The sequence below is a fragment of the Salmo salar genome, chromosome 09 (assembly GCF_965601325.2).
Source record: "Salmo salar chromosome 09, fSalSal1, whole genome shotgun sequence".
NCBI classification, from domain to species: domain Eukaryota; kingdom Metazoa; phylum Chordata; class Actinopteri; order Salmoniformes; family Salmonidae; genus Salmo; species Salmo salar.
In genome coordinates, this window is record NC_138299.1 from 112,781,358 (window position 1) to 112,807,893 (window position 26,536).

The 26,536-nt window shown below is 41.6% G+C and overlaps 2 protein-coding genes across 3 annotated transcripts in view; one reads left to right on the plus strand and one right to left on the minus strand.

The window, feature by feature from the left end:
- Positions 1-4,860: 4,860 nt before the first annotated feature.
- Positions 4,861-18,140, minus strand: LOC106612316 (non-histone chromosomal protein HMG-14A). 2 transcript variants are annotated; one of them, XM_045724292.2, is made up of 6 exons: positions 17,997-18,140; positions 17,004-17,030; positions 16,824-16,853; positions 12,615-12,668; positions 11,320-11,439; positions 4,861-5,348 (listed from the first exon to the last, which is right to left on the minus strand). In XM_045724292.2, exons 1-6 carry the CDS (start codon positions 18,009-18,011, stop codon positions 5,301-5,303), a joined length of 294 nt encoding a protein of 97 aa, XP_045580248.1. In that variant the 5' UTR covers positions 18,012-18,140; the 3' UTR covers positions 4,861-5,300. The 2 variants fall into 2 exon arrangements, with proteins under 2 accessions (XP_045580248.1, XP_045580247.1); XM_045724291.2 differs by having other exon boundaries at positions 17,004-17,033.
- A 1,216-nt stretch (positions 18,141-19,356) lies between these two features.
- sh3bgrl (SH3 domain binding glutamate-rich protein like) overlaps positions 19,357-26,536 on the plus strand; it is a 49,523-nt gene continuing 42,343 nt past the window's right edge. The window contains exon 1 of the mRNA XM_045724290.2: positions 19,357-19,687. Within this exon, the coding sequence (XP_045580246.1) occupies positions 19,643-19,687 (45 nt within the window). The 5' untranslated portion in view covers positions 19,357-19,642. The remainder of the gene's footprint in view (positions 19,688-26,536) is intronic.

A 26,536-nucleotide genomic window follows, 5' to 3' on the forward strand; every position in this document is an offset into this window, starting at 1 on the left:
ATTGTCTTGCTCCTCTTGCTGTGGTCCTTTGACTCCGCTGGAGTGGGTTAGGGTATCCGATATGATGCTGTTGATGTGAGACCAGCCTTTCAAAACACTTCATGGCTACTGACTTGAGTGCTACTGATGTGAGTGCTACTGACGTGAGTGCTACGGACGTGAGTGCTACTGACGTGAGTGCTACTGACGTGAGTGCTACGGGACGGGTAATCATTTAGGCAGGTTACGTTCGCTTCCTTGGGCACAGGAACTATGGTGGTCTGTGTCGTGTCTTTGGCATCATTAAACTGAAGACTTATTTTTCTCAAATCAATTCTCTGTAATTATTATTACGTGATTATTCTAATCATGTAAATGTAATTAACTAGGAAGTCGGGGCACCAAGGGAAATATTCAGATTACAAAGTTATAATTTTCCAAATACAACTTTTCAGATATTTTAATATCTGATCAATTAGTCTTCAAATTAATGAGTTATTCTTTACCTTACGTTAGTCTCATTCCAAACATCGTAAATTGTTGGATATCTGCACGAACCCAGGCTTCACTATGAATCATCCATACATCAATTGTCTCAATCATTTATTTATTAACTATCTAAATAATCACAGAAATGCACATACAAACAAAGTAGATATGGTTACAAGGAAATGATAGGGGATGTGCCCTAGTGGTCTAAACCGGCATGGCGGCTTGGTAGACAAAGAGACTGAGAAGGGCGTGAAAGATAAAAGACACTACAAAGTTGAGAATTATAACCATTGAAATGCTAAACCTTTGCACATGAACGCTCACTCATTTGGGAATAATTGCAATCAATATATATATTTACGCTCAGTGTGTCGTCGTGATCTCTGTTGGAAGTTCATCCGCCGCTCTCTCTGTGTCCCTGGAGTCTTTGGTTAAAATGGCTACTTCAGAGTAACATTCAGAAATGTTGTTATAGAATAGATGTTTTGGCGGTTGTCGGCCTTCGCATTCGATGGTATTGAATTCCTAGCTGCAGACTAGTAATTACTATCAAAGATTTGCTCTTATTCTGTCGGATCGATAGTCTTTGTTTAACCACGTGGTATGGTTAAAAGATTCAGCAATCTACTCAAACCTTAGCTCCCTCTGTGATGAGGTACTGGTCTCTACTCAAACCTTAGCCCTCTCGTGGTAATCAAGGTAAGCTGGTCCGAAGGGAATTCCTCCAGGTGGGGGTTATATTCGTAACAGTAGAAAGGGGCTGTCCCATGATGCCAGACCAATGTCTGTGCTCATGGGGTGGGACAATGATTTAGTTAAACTTTAAAGGGAATTGGATTCTCTTTCATTAAACAGTTTAAAATCACATTACATAATTTCACAAATAGTTTTATCTTTACTCATTCATTTTATATAACAATTAGATGCAAGCTTCACAACGGAGACTCTTGTATAAACAGAGTTATGGTAATGTGGCTGTATTGTCTCTCATGAGTTTCACAAAATTGTACAAAACGGACCAGTTTGTAGCTGGATTCTCCCCCGACCGTGTACACATACTCCAAAACATGGACATTGTTCAGTTCTCAAGTTCTGTGAAACCTTCTCTCTCTACACTACCTGGCCATGAGGAGAGAAACTCCTCTAGGAATTTATGACCTGCCTAACAGAGCCTGGGTGTAGGGGGAAGAGAGAGAGGTGTGAGAGAGAGAGAGGGGGATGGTGCAGAGCGAGGGGGATGGTGCTCGCTGTACCCAAAGAGGGCCACGTCGTGACATCTGCTTGAAACAAGTAGACATTACAGACTCTGTCAGGGAGAGGTCGAAAATGTCAGTTTAGACACTTGCCAGTTGGTCCGCGCATGCTTTGAGTACAAGTCCTTGTAATCCGTCTGGCCCCGCGGCTTTGTGGATGTTGACATGATTAAAGGTCTTGCTCACATCAGCTACCGAAAGCGTTATCACACAGTCGTCCGGAACAGCTGGTGCTCTCATGCATGCTTCAGTGTTGCTTGCCTCGAAACAGGCATAAAAGGCATTTAGCTCATCTGGTAGGATCGCATCACTGTGGAGCTCACGGCTGGCTTTCCCTTTGTAGTCCGTAATAGTTTTCCAAGCCCTGCCACATCCGACGAGCGTAAGGCGGAGTGATTTCTGCATAGCGCATCTTTAACCTCTCTAGGCTAGGCGGGACAAATTCGTCCCACCTACGTAACAGCCACTGCCAGCCTGTGGCGCGATTTTCAAAACCTTCAAAATCCTATTACTTCAATTTCTCAAACATATGACTATTTTACAGCCATTTAAAGACAAGACTCTCGTTAATCTAACCACACTGTCCGATTTCAAAAAGGCTTTACAACGAAAGCAAAACATTAGATTATGTCAGCAGAGTACCAAGCCAGAAATAATCAGACACCCATTTTTCAAGCCAGCATATAATGTCACCAAAACCCAGAAGACAGCTAAATGCAGCACTCACCTTTGATGATCTTCATCAGATGACAACCCTAGGACATTATGTTATACAATACATGCATGTTTTGTTCAATCAAGTTCATATTTATATCAAAAACCAGCTTTTTACATTAGCATGTGACGTTCAGAACTAGCATACCCCCCGCAAACTTCCGGGGAATTCGCTAACATTTTACTAAATTACTCACGATAAACGTTCACAAAAAGCATAACAATTATTTTAAGAATTATAGATACAGACCTCCTCTATGCACTCGATATGTCCGATTTTAAAATAGCTTTTTGGTGAAAGCACATTTTGCAATATTCTAAGTACATAGCCCAGGCATCACGGGCTCGCTATTTAGACACCCGGCAAGTTTAGCACTCACCATAATCATATTTACTATTATAAAAGTTTGATTACCTTTTGTTGTCTTCGTCAGAATGCACACCCAGGACTGCTACTTCAATAACAAATGTTGGTTTGGTCCAAAATAATCCATCGTTATATCCGAATAGCGGCGTTTTGTTCGTGCGTTCCAGACACTATCCGAAATAGTAAAGAAGTGTCGCGCGCATGGCGCAATTCGTGACAATAAAATTCTAAATATTCCATTACCGTACTTCGAAGCATGTCAACCGCTGTTTAAAATAAATTTTTACGACATTTTTCTCGTAGAAAAGCGATAATATTCCGACAGGGAATCTCCTTTTCGGCAAACAGAGGAAAAAATCCCAAAGGCGGGGGCGGTCGGGGTCACGCGCATAAGCCCAGTGTCCCTTGATCGGCCACTTGAGAAAGGCGATAATGTGTTTCAGCCTGGGGCTGGAATGACGACATTCTGTTTTTTCCCGGGCTCTGAGCGCCTATGGACGACGTGGGAAGTGTCACGTTAGAGCAGAGATCCTTAGTAAATGATAGAGATGGAAAAGAAGTTCAAGAAATGGTCAGACAGGCCACTTCCTGTAAAGGAATCTCTCAGGTTTTGACCTGCCATTTGAGTTCTGTTATACTCACAGACACCATTCAAACAGTTTTAGAAAATTTAGTGTGTTTTCTATCCATATGTAATAAGTATATGCATATTCTAGTTACTGGGTAGGAGTGGTAACCAAATTAAATCGGGTATGTTTTTTATCCAGCCGTGTCAATACTGCCCCCTATCCTAAACAGGTTAAGGCTTGCTTTAGTGTATCTTAACTTCTTCCAGTAGGAAGTAATTGGTCAACTATACTTTCAGAGTAGCTTCACCAACTCTATTAACTAGTAATTCTATGTATATGGCTTCCTCATTCTAACTCAACTGTGTCAGTGTGGGTGCAGGATTTTGTTCCAGCCAAGCAGTCACACAACTAATATATTCCTCATTGATGAACAGGATTTGATGATTAGTTGAATCAGGTGTCATTGTTTGTTTGGCTGGCCTGCTGCCACACTAGTGCTGCCACACTAATTCTTAGCCCTCTGCAGAGAAAATTGGCACTGTTCTCACAGCTAGCTGATACAGGACAATGCTGACACCTAGTGATCATAAATATAACTACACTCTTCACAACCAAGAGACAAAATGGAGCCTGCTCTTCAAATAATCGTTTACAATGCAATACTTCCTTCAGTTTCTTCTTCCTTCCCTATTTTTATTTATTTTGTCAAAGGTATCAGTTGGTAGATTTATCTCAGAGGTAAAGTATTCATGTTATAAATGCGTTGAGCCAGCGACCCAGGCTTTTCTCTGTCTATACACCGCCATAGAGCATTTCACCTAACAGAGCAGCTGTGAGGTAAAATGGGGTTAACATTAACACTGTAGGTCCTAGTCCTGGACTAAACAGCATGATCAATGGAGAATCCAGGAGTAGGATTAATGTGTTTCCTGCTGGATTAGTCAGGAGCTAGTTCCACACTTGTGAGTGAAGCCACAACAGAACTACAACAGAACTAAAACACAATTGCAACAGCCTTCACACATAATAAAAACTAGAATTAAGACCCAACTAGAACGGGGGATGTAATAACGACAACAAAGTTTTGAGGAAAATTCACAGGACTTGTTTTATTGAAGAATTCCAGAACATCAGAGGGACAGACACGTCAGAGAACCGCTCATCTAAAAAAACATGTGTTAGAAAACCAGCAAGATGGAGAGCTGTCACACACTACTGCTGTGGTCGCCTAGGAGACACGCATGTCACTGTTACCGGATCGTCTAGGAGACACGCATGTCACTGTTACAGGGTCGCCTAGGAGACACACGCATGTCACTGTTACAGGGTCGCCTAGGAGACACACGCATGTCACTGTTACAGGGTCGCCTAGGAGACACACGCATGTCACTGTTACAGGGTCGCCTAGGAGACACAAGCATGTCACTCTGTCCAGAATGTTTCTCATGATCCTCTTCCTCTTTCTTATTGGACAACACACTTTCAACACGCTTAGAACATGTTTAATGTAAAAACAGGAACATTTAGACAAAGCAAGGGAACGTCAGGGAGAACCGTTAATTAACCAGGAATAAGGTAGAACCCTAGGAGAACCAACTGTGGAGGAGGGGGGCACAGGAACACAAGTCACTATGGGACGGGACGCGCTTTGCTTCCTACACAATCATGAAATGCTGTTTAATTAAAAAAGATTTTAGTGTGTTCATCTTGCCTGCAGACACTTTGTTGATATGACCACTGCAGATCTACATTATATTACTCAGCTTTGCTTTGTGCTAAAAATCTGTACGGATAGTAGATAGTATACTTATAAAATCACTGATAAAAATATTCCTCTGTTAACAATATGTCTTGGAGGGGGACCACGAACACTGGGGCAGGCTGGTGGGAAGGGTTGGGGTCGGAGGTCAGGGGTTGGCAGTGTTGCTACTCAGACTTGGCTTCCTCCTTCTCTGCCTCGGGAGCATCCTCAATCTGCAGGGTCAGAGGTTAGAGGTCAGTATAACAACCTGACATTCCTGTTGGTAGTTTCTCATCCTAAGCAGGAGCTTATCTCTGCCATCAAGCTGACCAATGTCTTCTAATGTCCCTTTATGACCAGCCTCATGTCCCCTACAGTCCATGATGTCTTTCTAGTTCCTCCTAGTAGTGTACATAAGCAATAAGGCCCGAGGGGGTGTGATATACGGCCAATATACCACGGCTAAGGGCTGTTCTTATGCATGACGCATCGCGGAGTGCCTGGATACAGCCCTTAGCCGTGGTATATTGGCCATATATCACAAACCCCCGAGGTGCCTTATTGCTATTATAAACTGGTTACCAACGTAATTAGAGCAGTAAAATAAATGTTCTCATACCTATGGTATAGGTCTGACATACCATGGATGTCAGCCAATCAGCATTCAAGGGTCAAAACACCCAGTTTATAAAGTAGTGTATAGTATAGTAGTGTATAGCAGTGTATAGTATAGTAGTGTATAGTATAGTCATGTATGGTAGTGTATAGTCATGTATAGTAGTGTATAGTATAGTCATGTATAGTATAGTAGTGTATAGTAGAGTAATGTATAGTAGTGTATAGTATAGTAGTGTATAGTATAGTAGTGTATAGTAGTGTATAGTATAGTAATGTATAGTAGTGTATAGTATAGTAGTGTATAGTAATGTATAGTATAGTAGTGTATAGTAATAGTGTATAGATGTGAATAGTATAGCAGAGTATAGCGCAGTAGTGTATAGCAGTGTGTAGTATAGTAGTGTATAGAATAGAAGTGTACAGTATAGAAGTGTATAGCAGTGTGTAGTATAGTAGTGTATAGAATAGAAGTGTATAGTATAGTAGTGTATAGTATAGAGGTGTATAGCATAGTAGTGTATAGCAGTGTGTAGTATAGTAGTGTATAGAAGTGTACAGTATAGAAGTGTATAGCAGTGTGTAGTATAGTAGTGTATAGAATAGAAGTGTATAGTACAGTAGTGTATAGAAGTGTACAGTATAGAAGTGTATAGTATAGTAGTGTATAGTACAGTAGTGTATATTATAGTAGTGTATAGTACAGTAGTGTATAGTAGTGTACAGTAGTGCATAGTATCGTATAGTAGTGTATGGTAGAGTAGTGTATGGTAGAGTATAGTACAGTGTATAGTAGTGTACAGTATAGTAGTGTATAGTATAGTAGTGTATAGTAGTGAATAGAATAGAAGTGTATAGTAGTGTATAGAAGTGTATAATATAGTAGTGTATAGTATAGAAGTGTATAGTTGTGTACAGTAGTGCACAGTACAGTAGTGTAAAGCATAGTGTATAGTAGTGTACTGTAGTCTAGTGTAGTAGTGTACAGTATAGTAGTGTATAGTGTACAGTAGAGTAATATATAGAGCAGTAGTGTATAGTATATAGTATAGTCATATATAGTACAGTAGTACAGCAGTACAGCACCAGTCAAAAGCTCACACGCCTACTCATTCCAGGGTTTCTTTATTTTTACTATTTTCTACATTGTAGAATAATAGTGAAGACATCAAAACTATGAAATAACACATGAAATCATGTACTAACCCCAAAAACCATTTTATATTACAGATTCTTCATAGTAGCCACCCTTTGCCTTGATGACAGCTTTGCACACTCTGGAATGCATTTGAATTAACAGGTGTGCCTTGTTGAAAGTTCATTTGTGGATTTTTTCCCCTTCTTAATGTGTTTGAGCCAATCAGCATGGAACACCGTTTGGGTCTTTGCATGTCAAAAAAGATACACGTCAAATAACGCAATTCTATTCTAGAATGTTGTGTGTGCTGAATTTGCATGTGCAAGCCAAGCGCCACCATTACGATCACTGTCAAAGCTGTACAATAGGGCGTTGGTAATAAGGCATTATTTATTCCACCGAATGGGAAAACGTCCTTGTGAGCATTTGAAATTAGATCAGGATCAAATGAGCAGGATCAAACATGTTTGCTAATATCTTTGATACAGATGTTATCAGCAACTTCTGGGGTAATTAGCTAGCTTTAGCTTGGTACATAGCTAGCGCCAATGCAACCAGTCTGAAAACAATGACCAGTAGAAACTAGTCATTTTCATTATTCTTAGCATTGATTTAGGAATCCTTGTGAGTAAGTATAAGCTAGGTAGCCACTTGTTGTTCTCCTATTGAAATAACAAGCTAACCAGCTACTTAATCCTGTTGCCCAAAACTAACGTTATAAGCAGCCAGCTAGCGTCATCTGGCTACAATGGCTTTACCGGACTGGGTTATGTGTTATGAAGCTAGCCACAATGAGGAATAACCACAACAGTGGACTTTGCTGTTCGCCTTCAAAATAAAAGTTTATCTTTAAAAGTGACGTAGAAGGGTACAATTGGTGGAATCATGCCATATTTATACTAGATAATGTTAAACAAGGTTGGTGTTGGAATGTGGAGCAATGAAATGGGGTGTCAGTCTACTCGGTGACACCCACAGAACACAATTGTGAAGAGTTTAGGCAAATATTAGCGTCATAGCTCTTATTGCGGGACTTTGACCGTGGGAAATCACCTCCCCAGTCAGCCTATTATGGGTAATGACATTGGTACAGCCTTAACTAACAATTGGGGATGATCAATGAAATGGGGTATTACATTTACATTTTAGTCATTTAGCAGACACTCTTATCCAGAGCGACTTACAGTAGTGAATGCATACATTTCATAATTTTTTTCTCCGTACTGGTCCCTCGTGGGAATCGAACCCACAACCCTGGCGTTGCAAACACCATGCTCTACCAACTGAGCCACACGGGACCACGGTTATCAGTCTACTCAGTACCCAGGTGATTATTTTCCCCAAAGTTCCCCAAAGGCACCAAAACATCCACCTTGTAGTTTTTCTCCTGGAATAGTGTTCAATACACTTAGTAGGTTGACTGATACAATAAACGTAGCTCAATTCATAGTGGTTTCAGAGTCCTGCAACAAGAGCTACGACACCAATGTTCTCTGGGTGTCACTGAGTAGACTGATACCCCATGTCATTGATCCACAATCCATAGGTAAGGCTGTACAGTGAAATAAGTATGCCCCCAATGCAATTCTAAAGTATAATATATCCAGTGTGATTTCAATAGATTTGTCAAATTATTGTCTTTTGTTGAATTTATATAAGGATATTCCAACCTTGTTTAGCATGATCTATTCAATTATGTCATGATTCCACTATTTGTATTATTTGCATTACTTTCATTGAGAGACGTTTATTTTGAAAGTAAACCGCAAATCGCACTATTGTGGTTAGTCCTTATTGTGGCTAGCTTCACATTAGGTGGGTCCGACCACCATTAATCAAATAACAACTGTCTTATTAATTAGGGGTATTTTAGATGACACCCGGCTAGATAGTTAGCTAACTATAGCTACTGAAACAGATGTCGTTTTGCTATGTTTTTGGGGAAGAACGTTGTTTGCATCCATCAGCTAGCTAGCTTTTTATGACCAGCACTGTCCAGAGCTAGGGGAAGTGTGTCTGCGCTCGTGCGGCAGCGGCAGGTGTGCGAGACAAAACTTTACCAGCATCATAGCATACGTATCGGTGAATCATTGTGACATATGAAACACGAGTGAGTGTAATCAATGTGTAATAACTACGTCAAAAATGTATGAACGTGTTCAATTATTGTGACGTGCAGTCATATCAGGTCCTGATTGGTCAATAAGCTTCTTTGACACGTCAAATAGTGTTATTTGACGTGTATCTTTTTTGACATGCAAAGACCCAAACGGAGTTCCATAGCAAAGACCCCAAACGGAGTTCCATAGCAAAGACCCCAAACGGAGTTCCATAGCAAAGACCCCAAACGGCGTTCCATAGCAAAGACCCAAACGGAGTTCCATAGCAAAGACCCCAAACGGAGTTCCATAGCAAAGACCCCAAACGGAGTTCCATAGCAAAGACCCAAACGGAGTTCCATAGCAAAGACCCAAACGGAGTTCCATAGCAAAGACCCCAAACGGAGTTCCATAGCAAAGACCCCAAACGGAGTTCCATAGCAAAGACCCCAAACGGAGTTCCATAGCAAAGACCCAAATGGCGTTCCATAGCAAAGACCCAAACGGCGTTCCATAGCAAAGACCCAAACGGCGTTCCATAGCAAAGACCCAAACGGCATTCCATAAATCAGTTGTGTTGTGACAGGTAGGGGTGGTATACAGAAGAGCCCTATTTGGTAAAAGACCAAGTCCATATTATGGCAACAACAGCTCAAATAAGCAAAGAGAAACGACAGTCCATCATTACTTTAAGACAGGGTGGGCAAACATTTTGGCTCGAGGGCCACATCGGGATTTTGAAATTCAACTGAGGGACGCATTTTTTGGGGGACCAATTGTTTGTTAATATCAATTTGCGGGGGCCTCCCGAGTGCCGCAGTGGTTTAAGGCACTACATCGCAGTGCTTGAGGCGTCACTACAGACCCGGGTTTGATCTCAGGCTGTGTCACAGCTAGCCGTGACTTGGAGACCCATGAGGCGGTGAACAATTGGCCCAACGTCGTCCGGGTTAGGCAGGCCGAGATTTCCTTGTCCCATCGAACTCCAGCGACTACTGTGGCTGGCCAGGCGCATGCACACTGACACGGTCGCCAGGTGTACGGTGTTTCCACTGACACATTGGTGCGGCTGGCTTTTGGGTTAAGCGGGGATTGTGTCAAGAAGCAGTGCGGCTGGGTCGTGTTTCGGAGGACGCACGGCTCTCCCGAGTCCGTACAGGAGTTGTAGCGATGGGATAAGACTAACTACCAATTGGATACCATGAAATTGGGGAGATTTAAAAAAAAAAATTATGCGTAAAAATAAAATGTTTTATGTCTCTCGGGCCGGACTGAAGTGCCCGGCAGGATGCTCTTTCCCCCCCCTTGCTTTAAGACATGGTTAGTCAATCCGGAAAATTTCTGAAACTTGAAAGTTTCTTCAAGTGCAGTCGCGAAAACCATCAAGCGCTATGATGAAACTGGCTCTCATGAGGACCGCCACAGGAAAGTAAGACCCAGAGTTACCTCTGCTGCAGAGGATAAGTTCATTAGTTACCAGCCTCAGAAATTGCAACCCAAATAAATGCTTCACAGAGTTCAAGTAACAGACACATCTCAACATCAACTGATCAGAAGAGACTGTGTGAATCAGGCCTTCATGGTCGAATTGCTGCAAAGAAACCACTACTAAAGGGCATCAATAAGAAGAACAGACTTGCTTGGTCCAAGAAACACAAGCAAAGGCCATTAGACCGGTGGAAATCTGTCCTTTGATCTGATGAGTCCAAATTTGAGATTTTTGGTTCCAACCGCCGTGTCTTTGTGAGACGCAGAGTAGGTGAATGGATGATCTCAGCATGTGTGGTTCCCACCGTGAAGCATGGAGGACGTGGTGTAATGGTTTTTGCTGGTGACACTGTTAGTGATTTATTTAGAATTCAAGGCACACTTAACCAGCATGGCTACCACAGCATTCTGCAGTGATATGCCATCCCATCTGGTTTGGGCTTAGTGGGACTACAATTTGTTATTCAACAGGACAATGACCCAACACACCTCCAGGCTGTGTAAGGGCTATTTGACCAAGAAGGAGAGTGATGGACTGCTGCATCACATGACCTGGCCTCCACAATCACCCAACCTCAATCCAAATGCGATGGTTTGGGATGAGTTGGACCGCAGAAGGTGGCTACTTAGGAGAATCTAAAATATATTTTGATTTGTTTAACACTTTTTTGGTTACTACATGATTGCTTATGTGTTATTTAATAGTTTTGATGTCTTTACTATTATTCTACAATGTAGAAAATAATACAAATAAAGAAAAACCCTTGAATGAGTAGGTGTCCAAACTTTAGTACAGTTGTGTACAGTACAGTGGTGTACAGTATAGCAGTGTACAGTAGTGTACAGTATAGTAATGTATATTACCTGGTTGGTCTTAGCGCCTCCGTTCTCAGAGTGGTTCTCCTCAGCGGCCTCTGCGTTCTCCTTCGCTGCTGCCTTCTTAGTTTTCTTCTCCTCCTTCTTGTCATTCACAGCCTTCTCTTTCTGGATGGGGGGATAACAGACATTATCCTCATCTATACTGGGCTCCCGAATGGCACAGTGGTCTAAGGCACTGTATCTCAGTGCTTGAGGCGTCACTACAGACCCTGGTTCGATTCCAGGCTGTATCACAACTGGCCGTGATTGGGAGTCCCATAGGGCGGCGCATAATTGATCCAGCTTCGTCCGGTTTTGGCCAGTGTAGGACGTCATTGTAAATAAGAAATTGTTCTTAACTGACTTGCCTAGTTAAACAAAGGTTACGCTTAAAAATGTAAAAAATATGTACCATGACTACTATATGCCTGCTCTTTCTAGAGAGTGGGTTTATAGTTCTGTTTTTTGCGATGCTTCTGGGGTTTGTAGTTCTGTAATGCGATTGCTCTAGAGTTCTATACTGAACAAAAATATAAACACAACATGTAAAGTCCAATGTTTCATGAGCTGAAATAAAATGTCCTAGAAATGTTCCATACGCACAAAAAGCTTATTTATCTCAAAACAGCATGATAATTACATAGGTGAGCCTTGTGCTGGTGACAATAAAAGGGCACCTTTTTATTTTGGTCACACAACAATACCACAGATGTCTCAAGTTGAGGGAGCGTGCAAATGGCATGCTGACTCCAGGAATGTCCAACAGAGTTGTTGCCAGAGAATTTCTCTACCATAAGCCGTTTTAGAGAATTTGTCAGTACGCCCAACCGGTCTCACAACTGCAGACCACATGTAACCACACCAGCCCAGGACCTCCACATCCGGCTTCTTCACCTGCGGGATCATCTGAGGAGTGGAAGGAGGGTGCTGAGGAGTATTTCTGTCTGTAATAAAGACCTTTTTGGGGGAAAAACAAATTCTGATTGGCTGGACCTGACTCCCAAGTGGGTGGACCTAGCTCCCAAGTGGGTGGGCTTATGCTCTCCCAGGCCCACCCATGCCTGCGCCACTGCCCAGTCATGTGAAATCAATAGATTAGGGCATAATGAATATATTTCAATTGACTGATTTCCTTCTATGAACTGTAACTGTAAAATCTTTTGAATTGTTCCATGTTGTGTTTATATTTTGGTTCAGTATATTATGTGCAACCCTGGAGTTTGAAGTTCTGTAATATGATTGCTCTAGCGATTGTAGTTCTATTATGTGCAACCCTGGGGTTTGTAGTTCTGTTCTCTTACCTTTGCTGGTTTCTCCTTCTTGGCCTTGGGTTCAGCCTTGGCTGGGGCTGGCTTCTGGAGAGAGAGAACAAACATCAGTCTCATGTGTTCTACAACCACTGATCATTCCTAGTTCTACTGACCAATAGGAGCTAGGGCTTCAGTGGGACTTTACTGAGAGTTATAAACTGGTTCAGAGTTCTGTAACCTGTTAAATATGTAATACATGTGGAATTAGCTGGTTTAGAGGTGATAAGTGTAGTAGTGTATGATGCTTTAAGAAGGGTTCGTATGTAATACATGTGGAATTAGCTGCCATGTCAAATCAAATTGTATTCGTCACATGTGCCGAATACAACAGGACAGTGAAATGCTTACTTTCAAGCCTTTAACCAACAATGCTTTAAGAAGTTAAGAAAAAATAGAAAATAAAAAGTAACAAATAATTTAACAGCAGCAGTAAAATAACAATAGTGAGGCTATATACAGCGGGTACCGGTACAGAGTCAATGTGCGGGGGTACACTGTCACGTCCTGACCAGAAAAAGGGGTTATTTGTTATTGTAGTTTGGTCAGGGTGTGGCAGGGGGTGTTTGTTTTGTGTGTTTCGGGGTTTATGTTCTATGTTTTCTATTTCTATGTGGGTTTTCTATTTTTTCTATTTCTATGTTAGTTTTGGGAACGACCTCCAATTAGAAGCAGCAGGTTGTCGTTGCTTCTAATTGGAGGCCATATTTAAGTGAGTTTATTTTCTCTTGTGTTTGTGGGTGGTTGTTCCATGTATAGTCTATGTACCTTACAGGACTGTTTTTCGTCGTTCTTTTGTTCAGTGTTCATTTCTTTAATAAATCAAGAAGATGATTCACATCCCAGCTGCAGTTTGGTCCGATCATTACGACGCTTATGACATACGTTACTGAGGTTAGTTGAGGAAATTGAGGTAATATGTACATGTAGGTAGAGTTAAAGTGATTATGCATTGATAATAAACAGAGAGTAGCAGCAGCGTAAAAGAGGGGTCTGGGTAGCCCTTTGATTAGCTGTTCAGGAGTCTTATGGCTTGAAGCTGTTAAGAAGCCCTTTGGACCTAGACTTGGCGCTCCGGTACCGCTTGCCGTGCGGTAGCAGAGAGAACAGTCTATGACTAGGGTGGCTGGAGTCTTTGAACGTTTTTAGGGCCTTCCTCTGACACCGCCTGGTATAGTGGTCCTGGATGGCAGGAAGCTTGGCCCCATGGATGTACTGGGCCATTCGCACTACCCTCTGTAGTGCCTTGCGGTCGGAGGCCGAACAGTTGCCATACCAGGCAGTGATGCAACCAGTCAGGATGCTCTCGATGGTGCAGCTATAGAACCTTTTGAGGATCTGAGGACCCATGCCAAATCTTTTCAGTCTCCTGAGGGGGAATAGGCTTTGTCGTGCCCTCTTCACGACTGTCTTGGTGTGTTTGGACCATGATAGTTTGTTGGTGATGTGGACACCAAGGAAAATTTTGCTCCCAACCTGCTCCACAGCAGCCCCATCGTGGAGGGAGAAGTTGTTGTCCTTGCACCATACGATCAGATCTGACCTCTTCCCTATAGGCTGTCTCGTCGTTGTCTGTGATCAGGCCTACCACTGTTGTCATCGGCAAACTTAATGATGGTGTTGGAGTCGTGCCTGGCCATGCAGTCATGAGTGAACAGGGAGTACAGGAGGGGACTGAGCACGCACCCCTGAGGGACCCCTGTGTTGAGGATCAGCGTGGCGGATGTGTTGTTACCTACCCTTACCACCTGGGGGCAGCCAGTCAGGAAGTCCAGGATCCAGTTGCAGAGAGAGGTGTTTAGTCCCAGGTTCCTTAGCTTATTGATGAGTTTTGAGGGCACTAAGCTGAGGTGAACACTAAGCTGTAGTCAATGAAAAGCATTCTCACATAGGTGTTCCTTTTGTCCAGGTGGGAAAGAGCTGTGTGGATTGCAATAGAGATTGCATCATTTGTAGATCTGTTGGGGCGGTGTGCAAATTGGAGTGGGTCTAGGGTTTCTGGGATAATGGTGTTGATGTGACCCATGACCAGCCTTTCAAAGCACTTCATGGCGGCAGACGTGAGTGCTACGGGTCGGTAGTCATTTAGGCAGGTTACCTTGGTGTTCTTGGGCACAGGGACTATGGTGGTCTGCTTGAAACATGTTGGTATTACAGACTCAGTCAGGGACAGGTTGAAAATGTCAGTGAAGACACTTGCCAGTTGGTCAGCACATGCTTGGAGTACACATCCTGGTAATCCGTCTGGCCGTGCGGCATTGTGAATGTTGACCTGTTTAAAGGTCTTACATCGGCTGTGGATGTGAGTACGTATGGTCACTGTGGGGACGACGTCGTCGATGCACTTAATTTGTAAGTCGCTCTGGATAAGAGCGTCTGCTAAATGACTTAAATGTAAATGTATTGATGAAGCCAGTGACTGATGTGGTGTACTCCTCAATGCCATTGGATGAATACCGGAACATATTCCAGTATGTGCTAGCAAAACAGTCCTGTAGCTTAGCATCTGCTTCATCTGACCACTTTCTTATTGACTGAGTCACTGGTGCTCCCTGCTTCCTATTTTTTACTTGTCAGCAGGAATCAGGAGGATACAATTATGGTCAGATTTGCCAAATGGAGGGTGAGCTTTGTATGCGTCTCTGTGTGTGGAGTAAAAGTGGTCCAGAGTTTTTTCCCCTCTGGTTGCACATTTAACATGTTGGTAGAAATGAGATAAAACGGATTTGAGTTTCCCTGCATTAAAGTCCCCAGCCACTAGGAGCGCCACCTCTGGATAAGCGTTTTCCTGTTTGCTTATGGTCGTATACAGATCATAAAGCAGGTCTACAGTGATAATGTGGTTTAGTGATTGTAGCAGAGATTATAACGGTTTCATAAAATGGATATTAGCTGGTTGTAGCTGAGTTTGGTTTATATTGATAGATGTTATGAAGTTATAAATGTGAAATACTAGGGTGTAGTATATTATCAGGTTATAAAGGTTATAAGCTAGTACATGGCTAATAGATGCATAATAAGGAATCTATCAGTATATAATACCCTGGGGTATAGTTATAAAGCATGTGTAATACCCTGGGGTATAGTTATAAAGCATGTGTAATACCCTGAGGTATAGTTATAAAGCATGTGTAATACCCTGGGGTATAGTTATAAAGCATGTGTAATACCCTGGGGTATAGTTATAAAGCATGTGTAACACCCTGGGGTATAGTTATAAAGCATGTGTAACAACCTGGTGTATAGTTATAAAACATGTCTAATAATATGGTCTAGTTATTGTAGCAGATGTTATTAAGGTGTACATGCTGTTGGAGCGGAGTTTAATTTAGCATGTGTAATTGCCCGGTGTATACAGAGACAATACATGTGTAATTGCCCGGTGTATACAGAGACAATACATGTGTAATTGCCCGGTGTATACAGAGACAATACATGTGTAATTGCCCGGTGTATATAGAGACAATACATGTGTAATTACCCGGTGTATATAGAGACAATACATGTGTAATTACCCGTTATATAGGGTGACAATACATGTGTAACTACCTGCTATATATAGAGACAATACATGTGTAATTACCCGGTGTATATATAGAGACAATACATGTGTAATTACCTGCTGTATATAGAGACAGTACATGTGTATAAGTGTAAAATGATTGTATAGTGATTGTAGCTGAGGATATGGATGTGTCATAAGGTAGTGTACAGGTCATATGATACATCATCAGGCAGTGTACAGGATATATGATGCGTCATAAGGCAGTGTACAGGTCATATGATGCATCATCACGCAGTGTACAGGTCATATGACGCGTCATAAGGTAGTGTACAGGTCATATGACGCGTCATAAGGTAGTGTATAGGTTATATGACACATCATAAGGTAGTGTATAGGTTATATGACGCGTCATAAGGTAGTGTATAGGTTATATGACGCGTCATAAGGTAGTGTATATGTTATATGATGCATGATAAGGTAGTGTATAGGTTATATGACACGTCATAAGGTAGTGTACAGGTTATATGACGCGTCATAAGGTAGTGTATATGTTATATGATGCATGATAAGGTAGTGTATAGGTTATGTGATGCGTCATAAGGTAGTGTATAGGTTATATGATGCATGATAAGGTAGTGTATAGGTTATATGATGCGTCATAAGGTAGTGTATAATGTCTCTATCGTAGCTGGTCTCACCGCTGATAACCGGGCGGATCTCCTCTGGGGCTGCAACAGGAAGAGGAAGAGAAAACATATCACCACAGAAAAACACACGCTGTCAGAGATCAACTATGATGAAACTGAGCTGACAATACGAGTTCATTTATTGAATAGTAATTATAGGGGATGAGTTGTAGTCGAGGATCTCGGTCTCACCTCCTCCTTGGTGTCCCCAGCGGCTCCCTGCTGAGGACAAACACAAACAACGACAAATAAACAACTTTTATCACAACAACAACACTTTATTGGCTTTTATAAGAGCAAGTAACAGTCTACTGTGGCTCAAATTACATATTTCTTCACTGTCAAGGAAGACCCCAGATAACTTTTCAATTTCAAGAAAAAAGTAAAAATGTCATAGATAATGTTCAAATAAATGTGTTTTTAGAACCATTAGATTGAACTGTAATGTAATATTTGAGTTTTGTTAACAGTTTATATGTTTTGGGACCAGTAACAGTGAAAGTTGGGGTCCTAAAGTATCTGTCTGTCTTTCTCCACTCCATCTCTCTCTTCTCTCTATGAGCTCAGGCAGGATTTGAAAAGTGGCGCGGGACGGGATAAGCAAGAGGGAGGAGCAGAGTTAAGCCTCCGCAGCGCCGCCCGGCGGTAGAGACGCGACACTGCAGCCACCTGGGACCATGAACAAAGAGAAAAAATATACATTTTTATCGAAATACGACGACGATTGCATCTTTTAACGATCAGAATTGAAACTAGAGATACGAACGAGAATTCTCGGGGCCATTTTGGGAGGATTGAGGTGAAAATGGCGGTAACTGAAGCGTTTCTGTTCGGTAGGTCGAAGAAGAGAGGGAGACTTGGGCTGCAAAGCATGGCTGCTAGTTGTGCTTTAACTACATGGAGACAGAGAGCGACTTCTGGCTTCCCAAAGGACAGCGACTGCCGGGGGGAAAGCAGCCTTTTAAGCCCACAAGCAATCAGAAAAAAATATCCATTTAAAACACACAAAAATACATTATTTTTAGAAAATACCCTCCAAATAAATACCGTAAATTCTCCAAAGAAATAGGTTTATAATTAACTAATCGTTGAAGGGATGGTTCTCTACATTCATTTGCACGCTATCAATAGCTACCTGCTTTTCTTATTCCACAATCCTCTCTAAATAGTCACCAAACTACGTACCTTTCTCTTGGGCATGTTGGATTGTTGGAGATTCTCTTTCAGATGGAACTATAAAGTGTTTAGCTCGCTAGCTGTTGTGAGTTAGGTGCATGTGAAACCAAGTGTCTGCTGCTGCGTGGTCCGTGTAGTAAACACACAGGAACAGCCACCAGACTGGCTGAATGGGGGGAGGGGTGCGGCTAAACGCATGATTGATGTGCTCTCCGCCAATTACCGAGCGATATTCGCAGCTGCAGAACACGGACAATTTGGGAACCGGTGCTGTTCTTTACGCGCGAAGTGCTTCCAGCTTAGCGAGGGAAGAAAAACCTTGCTAAAATCAAAAACATCTCCATGAAAGAATAGTGAGCGCTTGATTAGTACTGCCCCTGCGAACAGAGAACATGATTTGATGGGGTCTAGAGGTTGGGTTTAATTGATGTCTTATTTCAATGGAACTCAAAGAAAAATAATCTCCCTCTATTCCAAGCATCATAGAACGACTGTCTTTTTATATATTTTATTTTTTATTTAACCTTTATTTTACTAGGAAAGTCACCATCTACTACACCATTTTAACCTCTGCCCAAAATAAGACGAAAAATACATCAACATTTGGCTTCGTGCTTGTGGCCAACATGGCGCCCTTCTAGCTCGACACATTTTTGTTTGTCGGCTTTTCTAAATTCATCTGAGGAGAGGGAATGCATACGTCGCATCGGCCGGGCGCCTGTAGGTGGCTTCAGCTACAAAGCCCAGTGTGAATGAATGGGCTGGTCTCCCTGCACCCCCGGCGGCCGAGGACAGACAGCACACCTCACTAAAACATCCTCAGTCTTCCTCTCTTATCTCGTCAGACACAGCGAATAGAGATAGAAAGGGCGGAATATGAATGATCACCTTCAAATGTGACCAACTAGCCTTGCATTATATGCTTCTATTAACTATTGTAATTCACAGCCATTATCTCTAACTGGACTAAAATCCCAGAAGGGCCAGATGTACCGGTATTGTAGTGGGAATGCAGTGTTTCATGTATACCACTGGAGGGCCAGATGTACCGGTATTGTAGTGGGGATGCAGTGTTTCATGTATACCACTGGAGGGCCAGATGTACCGGTATTGTAGTGGGGATGCAGTGTTTCATGTATACCACTGGAGGGCGCTCTGAGACGCCCTTTGACCGCCACCTGGTGCGACGTTGTAACCAACTGGAACTGGGTTCGATTATGACGTCATTCTAATGGATGCTTCTTCTTGATACATTGTTGCATTCAGACACAAAGTGGAGCTCAAGAGGGAATTCAATCAGACGGTGAAAATAGACATCCCATTGACAGGACAGACTACAACTAGAAGGTTATATATTTTTCTGGAAAGTTACAGTTCCTGGCTCTTTACGTCCACGCATTTAGGCTGTTGAGTCTGTGGTCGACTTTTTGCCACTGATCAAGTCACGGTGACATGATTCAACGAGAAACGGACGGTGTGAAAGAATAGAAAGAGAACGAGAGGGAGTGAAGAGAAGAGGGGCGGATCGTTCAGACCAGGACTGGAGGAAGTTGTTTTGTGAGTCATCGCTGTGAAACTCACATTATTACTTTTGGAACAGAGCAGAGCAAAGCATCATTCTGTCTGACTGGAGCCTCGGCGACAACGCACTCAACATGGTGATCAAAGTCTATATAGCAACCTCCTCCGGTTCCACCTCGGTAAGAACTGAACGACTTTTACACTTTTCATACGATTTGCAGGGGTCGGGGTTCTGATGATGATGGTTTACTACATGTGGGGGGTCTGGTATAGAGAAGGTAGGCTGCCACAGCTGTAGACTCTAGCTGGGCTGTTTCTTTACCAGACGGAGCTACTGTATATAATAACGATGTGCAGATACTATGTATTTGTAATCAGTAATAAGACATTATTCTCTGACGAGCCTCAGTTGGTCACCCAGTTTGAACTGACACACTGGAGAGCTGGAGCAGGGGCGGAAATCCCGGGGGGGACAGGGGGGACACTGAGCTGGAGACATGACGTCTTTCATATTGTATCAGTCATGTGTTTTAGCCAATAGCAGCCAGAACAGTAGGAGGGTGTGGGCTATACCAGACAGTTATATATAGACTATACCAGCCAGTTATATGTCGGGTATACCAACCATTTGTATATAGGCTATACCAGCCAGTTATATGTAGGCTATACCAGCCAGTTATATGTTGTAAATATGGGGGACAGAGGAAGTGGTAGGCATTCATCATTATTACTATTTCACACACAGTGAGTCCATATAACATTGTCGTCTGTTAAGCCAAATCTTACATCTGAACTAATTTATTCTTGCCTCAACAATGTATAGCCAAAACAAAACACACTGTCCCAATACTTTGAGCTCACTGTATCTCTGCTAGAGCTGACCTTATCTGCTATTGTCCCTTCTCAGTGTACAGGGCTTGAGAGGGATGCCTAAGGTAAAGCCAAACATGTTTAATGTTCAAATCTGCTACTCTTTTGGAATGCAGTATTGTCAAGATAACTACTTTTTACCGTGTGTAAAATTGCTTGTTTCATTTGAAAGCTTTTTATAAAAATACAAAAAATGCATGAAATGAAATGTATGCATTCACTACTGTAAGTCGCTCTGGATAAGAGCGTCTGCTAAATGACAAATGTAAATGTAAATGTAAATATGTAGACTATACCAGCCAGTTATATATAGACTATACCAGCCAGTTAAATGTAGGGTATACCAGCCAGTTATATATAGGGTATACCAGCCAGTTATATATAGACTATACCAGCCAGTTATATATAGGCTATACCAGCCAGTTATATATAGGCTATACCAGCCAGTTATATGTAGGGTATACCAGCCAGTTATATATATAGGCTATACCAGCCAGTTATATATAGGCTATACCAGCCAGTTATATATAGACTATACCAGCCAGTTATATATAGGCTAAACCAGCCAGTTATAAATAGGCTATACCAGCCAGTTATATATAGGGTATACCAGCCAGTTATATGTAGGGTATACCAGCCAGTTATATGTATGGTATACCAGCCAGTTATATATAGGGAATACCAGCCAGTTATATATAGGCTATACCAGCCAGGTATATATAGGCTATACCAGCCAGTTATATATAGGGTATACCAGCCAGTTATATGTAGGCTATACCAGCCAGTTATATATAGGGTATACCAGCCAGTTATATGTAGGGTATACCAGCCAGTTATATATAGGGTATACCAGCCAGTTATATGTAGGGTATACCAGCCAGTTATATGTTTGGTATACCAGCCAGTTATATATAGGGAATACCAGCCAGTTATATATAGGCTATACCAGCCAGGTATATATAGGCTATACCAGCCAGTTATATATAGGGTATACCAGCCAGTTATATGTAGGCTATACCAGCCAGTTATATATAGAGTATACCAGCCAGTTATATATATATAGGGTATACCAGCCAGTTATATATAGGGTATATCATCCAGTTATATATAGGCTATACCAGCCAGTTATATATAGGCTATACCAGCCAGTTATATATAGGGTATACCAACAAGTTATATATGTAGGGTATACCAGCCAGTTATATATAGGCTATACCAGCCAGTTATATGAAGGCTATACCAGCCAGTTATATGTAGGGTATACCAGCCAGTTATATATAGGGTATACCAGCCAGTTATATATAGGGTATACCAGCCAGTTATATATAGGCTATACCAGCCAGTTATATATAGGCTATACCAGCCAGTTATATATAGGGTATACCAGCCAGTTATATATAGGCTATACCAGCCAGTTATATATAGGGTATACCAGCCAGTTATATATAGGGTATACCAGCCAGTTATATATATAGGGTATACCAGCCAGTTATATATAGGGTATACCAGCCAGTTATATATAGGGTATACCAGCCAGTTATATATAGGCTATACCAGCCAGTTATATATAGGGTATACCAGCCAGTTATATATAGGGTATACCAGCCAGTTATATATAGGGTATACCAGCCAGTTATATATATAGGGTATACCAGCCAGTTATATATAGGGTATACCATCCAGTTATATATAGGCTATACCAGCCAGTTATATATAGGCTATACCAGCCAGTTATATATAGGGTATACCAGCAAGTTGTATATGTAGGGTATACCAGCCAGTTATATATAGGGTATACCAGCCAGTTATTTAACCTCTATGGGCTAGAGTGTACCCTAGAGTGTATGTAGAGTGTCAGTAGAGTTTTAATAGTATCAGTAGTGTCAGTAGAGTGTCAGTAGAGTTTTAATAGTATCAGTAGTGTCAGTAGAGTGTCAGTAGAGTGTCAGTAGAGTTTTAATAGTATCAGTAGTGTTAGTAGAGTGTAAGTAGAGTGTCAGTAGAGTGTTTGTAGAGTGTTTGTAGATTGTCAGTAGAGTTTTAATAGTATCAGTAGTGTCAGTTAAGTGTCAGTAGAGTGCCAGAAGAGTGTCAGTACAATTACAGTAGGGTTTTAGTAGAGTGTAAGTAGATTGTCAGTAGAATTACAGTAGATTTTTTGTAGAGTGTCAGTAGAATTACAGTAGACTGTCAGTAGACTGTCAGTAGAATTACAGTAGAGTTTTAGTAGAGTGTCAGTAGAGTGCCATTAGAATTACAGTAGAGTGGCAGTAGAGTGCCAGTAGAGTGTCAGTAGAATTACAGTAGAGTTTTTGTAGCATGCCAGTAGTTTCAGTAGAATGTCAGTACAATTACAGTAGTGTAAGTAGAGTGTCAGTAAAATTACAGTAGAGTTTTAGTAGAGTGTCAGTAGAGTTTTAGTAGAGTGTCAGTAGAATTACAGTGGAGTGTCAGTACAGTGTCAATAAAGTGTTAGTAGAGTGCCAGTAGAGTGTCAGTAGAATTACAGTAGAGTTTTTGTAGCATGCCAGTAGTTTCAGTAGAATGTCAGTACAATTACAGTAGTGTAAGTAGAGTGTCAGTAAAATTACAGTAGAGTTTTAGTAGAGTGTCAGTAGAGTTTTAGTAGAGTGTCAGTAGAATTACAGTGGAGTGTCAGTACAGTGTCAATAAAGTGTTAGTAGAGTGCCAGTAGAGTGCCAGTAGAATTACAGTAGAGTTTTAGTAGTGTCAGGAGACTGTCAGTGGAGTGCCAGTAGAATTACAGTAGAGTTTTAGTAGAGTGTCAGTAGAGTGTTAGTAGAGTGCCAGTACAGTGTCAGTAGAGTGCCAGTAGAGTGTTGTAGAATTACAGTAGAGTTTTAGCAGAGTGTCAGCAGAGTGTCAGTTGAGTTTCAGTAGAATTACAGTAGAGTTTTTGTTGAGAATCAGTAGAGTTTCAGTACAGTGTTAGTCGAGTTTTAGTAGAGTGTCAGTAGGGTTTTAGTAGAGTGTCAGTAGAGTGCCAGTAGAGTTTTAATATATCAGTAGAGTGCCAGTAGTTTCGGTAGAATGCCAGTAGAGTTTTAGTAGAGTGCCAATAGAGTGTCAGTAGAGTGTCAGTAGAATTACAGTAGAGTTTTAGTAGAGTGTCAGTAGAGTGTCTGTGGAGTGCCAGTACAATGTCAGTAGAGTGCCAGTAGAATGTTGTATAATTACAGTAGAGTTTTAGCAGAGTGTCAGCAGAATTTCAGTAGAGTGCCAGTAGAGTGCCAGTAGAGTGTCAGTAGAGTGTCAGTAGAGTGCCAGTAGAATTACAGTGGAGTGTCAGTACAGTGTCAATAAAGTGTTAGTAGAGTGCCAGTAGAGTGCCGGTAGAATTACAGTAGAGTTTTAGTAGTGTCAGGAGACTGTCAGTGGAGTGCCAGTAGAATTACAGTAGAGTTTTAGTAGAGTGTCAGTAGAGTGTTAGTAGAGTGCCAGTACAGTGTCAGCAGAGTGCCAGTAGAGTGTTGTAGAATTACAGTAGAGTTTTTGTTGAGAATCAGTAGAGTTTCAGTACAGTGTTAGTCGAGTTTTAGTAGAGTGTCAGTAGGGTTTTAGTAGAGTGTCAGTAGAGTGCCAGTAGAGTTTTAATATATCAGTAGAGTGCCAGTAGTTTCAGTAGAATGCCAGTAGAGTTTTAGTAGAGTGCCAATAGAGTGTCAGTAGAGTGTCAGTAGATTTACAGTAGAGTTTTAGTAGAGTGTCAGTAGAGTGTCTGTGGAGTGCCAGTACAATGTCAGTAGAGTGCCAGTAGACTGTTGTATAATTACAGTAGAGTTTTATCAGAGTGTCAGCAGAATTTCAGTAGAGTGCCAGTAGAGTGTCAGTAGAGTGCCAGTAGAGTGTCAGTAGAATTACAGTAGAGTTTTAGTAGAGTGTCAGTAGAGTGTCAGTAGAGTCTTAGTAGAGTGTCATTAGAATTACAGTAGAGTGTCAGTAGAGTGTCAGTAGTGTGTAAGTAGTGTTTTAATAGTATCAGTAGTGTCAGTAGATTGTCAGTAGAATTACAGTAGAGTGTCAGTAGAGTGTCAGTAGAATTACAGTACAGTGCCATTAGAGTGTCAGTGGAGTGTCAATAAAGTGTTAGTAGAGTGCCAGTAGAGTGTCAGTAGAGTGTTTGTCGAGTGTCAGTAGAATTACAGTAGAGTTTTAGTAGAGTGCCAGTACAGTGTCAGTAGAGTGCCAGTAGGGTGTTGTAGATTTACAGTAGAATTTTAGTAGAGTGTCAGCAGAGTGTGAGTAGAGTTTCAGTAGAATTACAGTAGTGTGTCAGTAGAGTGTCAGTAGTGTCAGTAGAGTGTCAGTAGAGTTTTAGTAGAGTGTCAGTAGAGTGTCAGTAGAATTACAGTAGAGTGTCAATAAAGTGTCAGTAGAGTGTTTGTCTAGTGTCGAGTGTCAGTAGAATTACAGTAGAGTTTTAGTAGTGTCAGTAGAGTGTCAGTAGAGTGCCAGTACAGTGCCAGTAGAGTGCCTGTAGAGTGTTGTAGAATTACAGTAGAGTTTTAGTAGAGTTACAGCAGAGTGTCAGTAGAGTTTTAGTAGAATTACAGCTGAGTGTCAGTAGACTGTCAGTAGAGTGTCAGTAGAGTTTAAATATATCAGTAGAGTGCCAGTAATGTCAGTAGAGTGCCAGTAGAGTTTTAGTAGAGTGCCAGTAGAGTGTCAGTAGAATTACAGTAGAGTTTTAGTAGAGTGTCAGTAGAGTGTCAGTACTGTGTCAGTAGAGTGCCAGTAGAGTGTTGTAGAATTACAGTAGAGTTTTAGTAGAGTGTCAGCATAATTTCAGTAGAATTACAGTAGAGTTTTAGTAGAGTGTTAGTAGAGTGCCAGTAGAGTGTCAGTAGAATTACAGTAGAGTGTCAGTAGAGTCTTAGTAGAGTGTCATTAGAATTACAGTAGAGTGTCTGTATAGTGTCAGTAGTGTGTAAGTAGAGTGTCAGTAGAGTTTTAATAGTATCAGTAGTGTCAGTAGTGTCAGTAGAATTACAGTAGAGTTTTTGTAGAGTGCCAGTAGTGTCAGTAGAGTGTCAGTAGAAATACAGTAGAGTGTCAGTAGTGTCAGTAGGGTGTCAGAAGAGTGTCAGTAGTGTGCCAGTAGAGTGCCAGTAGAGTGTCCGTGGAGTGTCAATAAAGTGTTAGTAGAGGGCCAGTAGAGTGTTTGTCGAGTGTCAGTAGAATTACAGTAGAGTTTTAGTAGTTTCAGTTGAGTGTCAGTAGAATTACAGTAGAGTTTTAGTAGAGTGTCAGTAGAGTTTTAGAGTGCCAGTACAGTGTCAGTAGAGTGCCAGTAGAGTGTTGTAGAATTACAGTAGAGTTTTAGTAGAGTGTCAGTAGAATTACAGCAGAGTGTCAGTAGAGTTTCAGTAGAATTACAGTAGAGTGTCAGTCGAATTACAGTAGAGTTTTTGTAGAGTGCCAGTAGTGTCAGTAGAGAGCCAGTAAAATTACAGTAGGAAGTCAGTAGAGTGTCAGTAGAATTACAGTAGAGTGTCAGTAGAGTGTCAATAAAGTGTCAGTAGAGTGTTTGTCGAGTGTTGTAGAGTTTTAGTAGAGTGTCAGTAGAGTTTCAGTAGAATTACAGTAGAGTTTTAGTAGTGTTAGTAGAGGGCCAGTACAGTGTCAGTAGAGTGCCAGTAGAGTGCCAGTAGAGTGCCAGTAGAGTGTCAGTAGTGTCAGTAGAATTACAGTAGAGTGCCAGTAGAGTATCAGTAGAGTGTCAGTAGAGTTCCAGTATATCAGTAGAGAAACAGTAGTGTCAGTAGAGTGTTTGTCGAGTGTTGTAGAGTTTTAGTAGAGTGTCAGTAGAGTTTCAGTAGAATTACAGTAGAGTTTTAGTAGTGGTAGTAGAGGGCCAGTACAGTGTCAGTAGAGTGCCAGTAGAGTGCCAGTAGAGTGCCAGTAGAGTGTCAGTAGAGTGTCAGTAGTGTCAGTAGAATTACAGTAGAGTGCCAGTAGAGTATCAGTAGAGTGTCAGTAGAGTTCCAGTATATCAGTAGAGTAACAGTAGTGTCAGTAGAGTGTTATTAGAGTTTTAATAGTATCAGTAGAGTGCAAGTAGAGTGTCAGTAGACTTATAGTAGAGTGTCAGTAGAGTGCCAGTAGAGTGTCAGTAGAGTTTTAGTAGAGTGTCAGTA

What these genes read in the sequence shown, in the direction of transcription:
- LOC106612316 (XM_045724291.2), bottom strand. An exon ending in GATCCGCCCGGTTATCAGCG is followed by an intron (nt 12,669 to 16,823) that starts GTGAGACCAGCT and finishes CTCTCTCTCCAG; the next exon opens with AAGCCAGCCCCAGCCAAGGC. An exon ending in GAGGCGCTAAGACCAACCAG is followed by an intron (nt 5,349 to 11,319) that starts GTAATATACATT and finishes CTGACCCTGCAG; the next exon opens with ATTGAGGATGCTCCCGAGGC.